The 9,512-nt window shown below is 39.5% G+C and overlaps 1 protein-coding gene across 2 annotated transcripts in view; it reads left to right on the top strand.

Annotated features, from left to right (window-relative positions):
* Positions 1-2,711: 2,711 nt before the first annotated feature.
* Positions 2,712-9,512, top strand: part of CTSO (cathepsin O) — a 30,665-nt gene continuing 23,864 nt past the window's right edge. The window contains exon 1 of one of the 2 annotated variants that reach the window (XM_010358039.2): positions 2,712-2,901. In XM_010358039.2, coding sequence (XP_010356341.1) covers positions 2,776-2,901 — 126 coding nt within the window. In that variant the 5' untranslated portion in view covers positions 2,712-2,775. Of the gene's footprint in view, positions 2,926-9,512 lie in introns of both variants that reach the window. The other variant, XM_030918911.1, reaches the window with a different exon arrangement.

Below are 9,512 nucleotides of genomic sequence, written 5' to 3'. Positions count from 1 at the left end.
TATTTACCTCATATTCTACTCTCCTCCCATCCTCTTTTTTTTCCTTTACTCGATCCATGCTGACTTCTTTTACGTTTCTGGAACATGCCAAGCAAACTTCCATCTCAAGGCCTTAGTGTTGACAATTCTCTCTATCTTAGCTTCTCTTTCCCTGGATATCTGAATATCCATGTGGGTCACTTTCTTCTCCTTCAAATCTTTGCTCAAAAGTCTCCTCATCAGTGAGGACAGTATTAAACAGCTTATTTAAAATAGCAATACCACCCCTCAAACTCATGACTCTCCTTATCTGGATTTATTGTCCTTTAACACATGTACAGGTTGAGCATCTCTAATCCAAACACCCAAAATGCTCCAAAATCTATAACTTATTGAGTATTGACATGACGCCACACCTAGAAAATTTCACACCTGGCCGGGCGCGGTGGCTCAAGCCTGTAATCCCAGCACTTTGGGAGGCCGAGACGGGCGGATCACGAGGTCAGGAGATCGAGACCATCCTGGCTAACACGGTGAAACCCCGTCTCTACTAAAAAATACAAAACACTAGCCTGGCTAGGTGGCAGGCGCCTGTAGTCCCAGCTACTCCGGAGGCTGAGGCAGGAGAATGGTGTAAACCCGGGAGGCGAAGCTTGCAGTGAGCTGAGATCCCGCCACTGCACTCCAGCCCCGGCGGCAGAAGGAGACTCCGTCTCAAAACAAAAAAAAAAAAAAAAACAAAAAAAAAAAAAAAACAAAAAAAAAAAAAAAAAGAAAAGAAAAGAAAAGAAAAGAAAAGAAAAAAAAGAAAACTTCACACCTGACTTCTTGTGGTGGTTCATAGTCAAAACGCATTCAAAACTTTGTTTTATGCATAAAATTATCTAAAATAGTAAAATTACCTTCAGGATATGTGCATAAGTGTATATGAAACACAAATGAATTTTGTATTTAGACTTGGGTCTCATCGCCAAGAGATTTCATCATGTATATGCAAATATTCCAAAATCTGGAGGAAAAAAATCTGAAATCTGAAACACTTCCAGTCCCAGGTATTGTGAATAAGGGATCCTCAACCTGTAATAATTTTATTGCGTCTCTCCCCTCACTGAAATACCAGCTCCAGGAGGGTGGGGCTTTTCATCTCTTTAGTCACTTATGCACTTTATGTTTCCTGATGACCTAGAACAATGCCTGACACTTAGGAAGTACTCAATAAATATTTGTTGATGTAAATCAGTTGAAATACCAGCCCCATAAGGATGGGGATTTTCCTTTAGTCACTTATGCACTTACTTGATAAATCCTCATTACCTAGAACAATGCCTGACACTTAGCAGGTACTCAATAAATACTTGATGCGAGCTCATGAAGTGAGTTTAGTTCAAGTGGTTTTTTACAATAGCAATTATCCTACAGTAAGGGTGACTGCCTATATTTAAATTTCCTGACTCAGTAGGTTGTCAATAAATGGGGACTATGATCTGAAAGCAAACCTCAGTTTAAAAAGAAAAGCATGTGCTTGTATGAGTTACAAGAAAGGGCTAAGTGCAAAAGAACTGCTGAGGTTAACATGAACATTGTTCTGTGAACTTATGGTTTAAATAAAATCTTTATCACCACACTTTCCAAGAGCAATATATCTTACCATGAATGTACATAAAAAACTCTCGTGTCTTTCCTCTTAATACCCAGAACATTATTTTTATTTTTACTACCAATTTTGCATCAGAGACTATTGTAACACACTGCACCTAGGTAAAAACTAAAGACATAAATCTGATGTTAGTTCTAAAAATCCACAAGGGTAATGATAAGAATTTCAGAGACATGGAAGCCTTGTTCAGAATAGATTATAACAGGCTCAGTAGAGTCAGGTTCATGAGTGTGTGACCTGTTCAGAAGTGGGTGCTTAGAAGGATCATGGTTTGGTTTAATGCTCTGCTGTTACCGTCTTGAAATCCTTAACAAGTGAACTTCATTTTCAGTTTACGCGGGGCCCTGCAAATTATGTACCTAGCTCTATCTTCCTTTGTAAATGGAGAAACAAACTCCAAGAGTTTTGAAACTGCCATAATAGATCCAAAAATTGTGTACGCTTTTCACAACTGTACAATTTTGTTACGTATTTATAAACATCTGCTGAATGGATGACTATGCATTGGCCCTCGTCACTTCAGAACCAGGTCTTGAACTTAGGGATTGTCGCAAGAAGGAACAAGGCACGTTCCGGTGGCTCACAGGGCAGGCCAGGTGGCTCACACTTGTGATCCCAGCACTTTGGGAGGCAAAGGCGGGCGGATCACTAGAGGCCAGGAGTTCGAGACCAGCCGGGGCAATACAGCAAGATCCTATCTCTACTAAAAATACAAAAATAGCCTGGCGTGGTGGCATGTGCCTGTAGTCCCAGCTACTCTGGAGGCTGAGGCAGGAGGATCACTTGAACCTGGGAGGTCGAGGCTGCAGTGAGCCCTGATCTCAACACACACAAAGAATGACTCTCGGGCTTCTTTCTTTTTTCTAATGGATGGAGGTAAAAGCTCGAAAGCACATGGTCAAGTGCCTGATTCTTCCAAAAAACAAAAACAAAAACAAAAAACTAGCCTCAATGAGGAGGTCCATAGCCTCCAGCTGACCGGATTTTCAGTCACAGTGCACCGGGGACCTAAAAAAGGGTCAATCTCAGCACCATGCACTCCACCGGGTTCCTTCCGCCCCTCGAGCCCAGGATGGGAGGAGCCGAGGAACCGAAAGAGAAAACAGGCCGCGCAAGCCGCGAAGGAGCCGGGCGCCGCAATGGAGCTCCGGGCGCTGCCGTGGCTGCTGTGGCTTCTGTGCCGTGGCGGCTGCGATGCGGACTCCCGCGCCCCCTTCACCCCGACCTGGCCGCGGAGCCGCGAGCATGAGGCCGCCGCCTTCCGGGTACCGAACGTGCGCCTCCCCGGGGTCTGTCCCTGCTCCCCCACTTCCTGTCACGGGTCTGGGCTGCGGAAGAGGGCCCCCGAGAGGTGACCCTGCTAGTGGGCACCCGTGGCTCTGCGATGCGTCTGGGGCACTGAGCTGCGGGGGCAAAAGCCAGCTTCTCTCTCCCCTCCCCTTGTGCCATGGTGTCGCTCCCCGATGCTTTTGCTCACCAAACGATTTGATTTTCCAGAAAAGATTTGCCGCTATGAATTTTTGGGACGCACCCAAATGAATAAATAGATACGTCCAAAGTGTTCTTGGTGGGAAGAAGCACCCCCTTTTAGCAATCCCCTCGATCGTTGCCACTAGCTTGCAAAGCTCTTATATTTCTCATTTATGAGAACCAGAAACAGGGAGCAGCCTGTTGGTGGAAGGAACCTGTCGTTTTTTTCTTCCCGAGGAGGGCGCTAGTGATCAGAAGTTAGAGACAAAGAGCCTGCCTTTAGGCAGGTTAAAGAATCCTGATGGTTAATGATTCTCCTTAAACTAACGCACCACCTTAAAAGTTCTTCCTGCCTTGTTGGAGACTGAGTTGGAGAAAAGAGAAACATTTAATTTCCTTTTCTTATTATTATGAAAAACCTTTTATAATAAATGCTTAGATTTGAGTCTAGCGTGAAAACTCTGGAAGGGACCAGTTAGCTGAGTACAAATAACGATTTTCCTGAAAGCAAGGAGACTGCAAGAGATGCCGCTTTCGTGCTTGCCTCACTGTGTTCTAGATATCTGATACTATTTAACACATTTTTAAATTCGTGAAAGATGCCATTATCATGATTTAATTTATTAGAAAAGAACATTCATTCTGAATCAAACGTAAGTCTGAGTTCAGTAATATTGCTCAAGGGAGTGTATCATTTTTCCTGGTGTTTGTTGGAATTTCTCACAGGATTTCATAGCTAAGCTCTTTTCCCCCCTCTCTCCTGGAAAGCCCCAATGTTTAGGAAGGCTAGCCTTCCCTGATTCTGTCCACTCTTAAGTTTTGTCCAAACCGAGATGTGTACCGTTATCTCCACTTTATTATTCTTGAGTTCAGTTCTGGTTTTCAAAACCAGAAGTCCTCTTACTCTTTCAAGAACAAAATTCTGGCTTGTATTCTACCCTTATTCTGAACTTAGGTCCATTTCCTGGTAAATAAAACCCATTAGGGGAAAAGTCAGTCTCACCTTTACTGATAACATATTCATTGGCTAAATAAATAAACACACTGTCAAGCTCCTAAAAATTAATATTTCAGGACAAAGCTCAAAGGGCTAGACTTACATTTTAACGGTTATTTAGATTTTAGATAATTTATAAATATATATGTATATAATTTATGTAGTGACTCATACTGGTCCTGTGAAGAGGCTATACCCAGATGAACGTCTAGAAAATGTAACTTTTCTCAGGAGAAATACAAAGATCCAGGCTGAAAGATGGAAAGTTGGAAGTGGAGGAGGACGGAATTATGAAGACTCTTAGTACATTTTAAAAACCTTGGGTTAAGAAATACCGAAAAAGTTTTCAAAGCAATTGCTGCCTGTAGGAATTTTCTTCATGAGAGGGATACGCAGAAAGGAGAACAGTGAGGCTTCAAAGCACAGTTGCTGGAAACTGAACATCTCTTGGTGCCTAGTTGGACTTTATTCAAGAATACTTTAAAACCGATTTTCTACCTTAGCGGTCCCCAATCTTTTTGGCACTAGAGACCGATTTCACAGAAGACAGTATTTGCATGGACGGTGGGGGTGGAGGAGGGAAGTGGGGGGATGGATGGTTTTGGGATGAAACTCTTTCATCTCAGATCATCAGACATTAGTTAGATTAGTTAGCTGGGGATTGCTGTTTGGACTTGGGATAGAGAGCTGGACACAGGGAAAGGTCCTGTGAAATGTACACAAAAAATGAATATCGTTATGTTTAAACATTGCATTATCCATTTTCCTGTGAATAGAAAGAAAAATATAAACACTTATACACTAGAGAAATAAATTCTCCCAAGTAGTTCACAAAAGAATATATTTTTAATTCAATCTTTTTATGTACATGCTCACACAAATACTGACTACACAGTTCTTATCATACATAGTAAATATATATCTGCATTATGTTTATATAGACTGCCTCCGTGGTAACTATGAAACTTCTTGTTGAAATCAAGTGAATTCATTGGTGAATTGATGACTCAGGGATTTGCAGCTGAAGATCTGGTTCAAGAAAGTCCTTGATTAATTAGTAATGTCTTTCATGTAATGGGTTTAGAGAATGGTGAAGGTTTTTAATTTGTTTTAATCTTAGCCTTAGATAGTTTTGTAAGTTTCCTGCGAATGCACCTTACGTGAAAGTTAGCTTAGTCCATGGCTTTCCTACAGAATATTATATTCTGTGCAGTGAAACCTAGACTCCTCTATGGTTTATTATGGGATGCCTCACAAGATACCTTACTTTGGATGGCACCCCTTGTCCCTGCGCTTTCACTACTTTAGAAACTTCTAGTGCTCAGGAAGCTCTTAATTATTGGATTCAGCCTACTTTCCTTTGTGCCAAAACCTAGGTATGCCCTCATATTTACTGATACTCATTATTTTACCACAGATCATTTGGTATTCTTACCCTTTGGGAGGCAAAGACCCAATATTGGATCCAATAAAAGTTGTTTGATACTGTCAGTTTAGAATAATATCTATGCCAAAGCACATGTGATTTTACATAAAATTTCAGAAGCTTCACCTTAAGACCAGTTGCCATAATGACACATGTTATATTATTATGAGATTATACATTTAGGAATGTTTATTTATGTATAAATAGATGGCCATAGCATCTTTATAACAAGTGATCCTAACTAATGAGCCACTTATATGTGCTTGCCATAATCAGCTCCTTGAAATCTGGAATTAGGTCCTCCAAATAGGCTTTATTCAAGAAAATTTTAAAACCTATTTTCTACCTCAGTGGTCCCCAAACTTTTTGGCACCAGGGATTGGTTTCATGGAACAGTTTTTCCATGGACTGGGGTGTGGGGGTGGGGTGAGAAGGATGCGGATGATTTCAGGATGAAGCTGTTCCACCCCAGATCATCAAGCATAGATTCACATAAGGATGGAGCAAACTAGGTCCCTCATATGCACCGTTCCCAGTAGGGTTTGTGCTCCTATGATAATCTAATGCTGCTGCTGATCTGACAGAAGGTGGAGCTCAGGTGGTAATGCTCGTTCCCAGGCCCCTCACCACCTGCTATGCAGCCCGGTCCTTAATAGGCCACAGACCAGTACTGGTCCATGGCCAAGGGGTTTGAGACCCATGTTCTACCTTATATAAAGATAAAAACATGAATTTGATGTTAGATAATGTTGTTCTGCAGACTTTTTCTGATGATTCTCACTTAAAGTATACATTGGCTAAATGGAAACATAAACATAAAATCATAGATTATGATTCATTCATTCATTCATTCATTCATCTTCCCATACATTCATCCAATACTTTATTTAATTTCTATTGTGTCTAAAGAACTGGTCTGGGTTTTCTGAGGGATACAGTGGAGAATAAGACATGTGCTATGCTCTAAGAAATGTACACAAAAAATGAATATCATTATGTTTAAACATTGTATTCTCCATTTTCCTGTAAATAAAAAGAAGAATATAAACACTTATACACTAGAGAAATAGATTCTCCCAAGTAGTTCACAAAAGAATGTATTTTTAATTCAATCTTTTTGTGTACATGCTCACACAAATACTGACTACACAGTTCTTATCATACATAGTAAATACATATCTGCATTATGTTTATACAGACTTCAGTACACTGTATAGGAAATACTTTGTCTAAGAAACTTTTCAAAAGTGATTTATAAAAATGTATCCTTTAAAAAGCTTTTATTGTTCTAATCCGGGGCTTATCAACAGTGGCACTATCGACATTTGAGAATGGATAGTGATTTGGTGTGGGGGGCCTTCCTCTTCATTGTAGGGTGAGTAGCAGCATGCATGGGCTCTATGTACCAGATGCCACTGGCATCCCACCAGTATAACAATCCCCAGTATGACAAATGAGGGACAAAATTATCCTCAGTTAAGAATCACTGATCTAAAGTTTACAACTCCTAAGTCTTCCAAGAAATTCTCAGCTTTAATATTGTATACAAATATTTTACCTTTTTTGCTCATCCTCAGATTTACTGCAATTTCCAGAAACTACTCCCAAGGAGAACATTTTAAATCTATGTGTACAATTTATGATTTATGCTATGAAACTTCAAAATCTGCAAATGAAAGTTGTTAAAAGTCTGAGTAATGGAATGCAAGACAAACAATGAGTTTAAAGTGCCAAAGATAAAGTGATCTTCCGAAGTACCTTAGGCATCTCTGATAATTTCAATATAAAACTTATCCCATGAATACATGGGATTCACTGTAAGGGAATACACACATCATTGCGTATGTTGATAAGGGCAAATAAATCATCATGATTAGTGGAAGGAAACCTAGATATCAATGGGGAAAAAATAATAGATGTTCACTGCCTTTTCAGCTGATAAAACAGACATGAAGTCCTTTAAAGTTTATGTCCCTTCGGTGGATTTCTTACAGGCCAAATAACTATACCCCTCCACCAAATACTAGTTGTGTGACCTTAGACAAATCATGTATCTGTTTCTCAGATTTTTTCATATGTGAAGAGCAGGTAATGTTAGCAATTACCTTTATACAGGGCTAAGTTAATTCATATAAAACACTTGGAATGAATACTTGCATTCAATTTAACAATCCCTTCAACCCTTTGTATTTAGTGCATTCAGTGGCTGAGAACTTTCTTTGTAGAGAAATGAAAACAGTTTGCTTGTAAAGGATTCGCTTAGTCCTTTAGAAACAGTTGAGTACATGCAGGAAGAAAATACATGATTCCATTTATTCTTACTTAGTGGCAGTCTGTGAGAAAGATTTCACAGATTTTTCCCCTCAGGGAAGTAGATTAAGGAAATATCTGAGAACCCCTCAAGCCACCCTCCATGGGTTTCTGCTCTTAGATCGTTTTGAACATGACCATTTTCCTCTTAACTTACCCTAACCCGAGCATTGTCTAAGACTATGGTTACCCACAGCTGGAAAGGTAAGAGGGCCAAGATGCCTGAGATTGCTGGAAGGACTCTCTGATCCTGTAAGAAAAATGTTGGTTTCCGAGGAATTTTAAAACTGCAGCCTAACCTCCTCATGAGACTGGTTCAGGTCTCTTGTCAATAGAGTTATTCTGTTTTATGATCAGACTGAACCCATCCTCTGTTTGTTGTTTGGCCTTGCTGGGATGCTTCATGACTACTCTGCAGTTCTTATCAACCTCCTTTAGCGTAGTTACGAAGCATCCTAGCTAGTCTAACAGGCAGGAAATTAGAATATGGAAGACAGTGCTTAGAAACATATTACATTTAAATCACAGTTCAAATAGGTGATCACCTCCAGTGCACGTGCGCGCACACACACAAAGGCAGCTTTAAGAGATTCTACCTCTTAGAAGGATGGCTGCTAGAAGTCATAATAAGGATAGCTTTAGGGACAGAGTCGTACAGGGACAGGGTCCTAGGTATAAAGTGGAGAGGTTATACCTGTAATAAATAGAGATTTAGTATGCACAAGATCTACTAATGCCCAAGGGACATGTTTTTCCTAGTTTTATAATCAGGATAATTTCCTCAAGCTCTTAGGTTCTGAGTTACCCTTCTGTTCAGGAATCTGGTATCTCCCTTTGTAACTCATTCAGTTAAACACATTTAACAATAACAACAACAAAAAGGTAAAGGTAGTTATTTTTCACCAAATCTGTTCAAAGACTGTTCTGACTTACCAGCTCTAATTTTTCTCATGTAAGATCTAATTTTTAAACATCTGCACTTTTCAAAAACATCAATGAGATGTTTCCTACGTATTCATCAAAACTTTATGTCTTTCCTCTCATAAATGAAGTTAAGGTTCAGGTCTTTAATATTTTATATGACTTTAGAGACAGCTACTCTAAATTTGCTCACTATCATATCCTCTGTTGAGAACATCTGCTCACTGATCCTTTACCTACCGGAGGATGTTGGATGTAATGAGCAGCAAGGGCCTCATACAAACTCTCAGTTTGTGATGCTTCTATGAAGTCTTTAATAGGCAGAGTCAAGAGAGATCGGAAAAGTCACTTAAAAGAATTGATAATTCAAGAAATGAAATATAAGCCTTTTTAAATTTTAAATGATGTGAAACCCAGGTTAGTGAACTTGATAAGTGTTATAGCAAATAAGAGAATAAATAAATGAGAATAAATATTCTTGGATATACTGATAGTATTATTTTACCATGAAAGCAACAGATTGCTTTCAGTAGATAATATTGATCCTCATTTCTAATGACATGAGAAATACTTGCTCCAAGTGAATCTGAAAGTATGGTCTTTGAGCGCCATTTCTATAATCCACATACTCTGTTTAAAGGAAAAGGAAGATAAGAGGATGAGAGTATTTTAACTGAGCATTTATTTTGCCAGTCTCTGTCATATGTATTTTCCAATTATTATTTTATTTAATCCTTACATTCTGCTAGATC

This window comes from Rhinopithecus roxellana, chromosome 2 (genome assembly GCF_007565055.1).
Source record: "Rhinopithecus roxellana isolate Shanxi Qingling chromosome 2, ASM756505v1, whole genome shotgun sequence".
In the NCBI taxonomy this organism is placed as follows: domain Eukaryota; kingdom Metazoa; phylum Chordata; class Mammalia; order Primates; family Cercopithecidae; genus Rhinopithecus; species Rhinopithecus roxellana.
The sequence above is the reverse complement of the archived record's forward strand: the minus strand, read 5'-3'. Positions and strand labels throughout refer to the sequence as shown.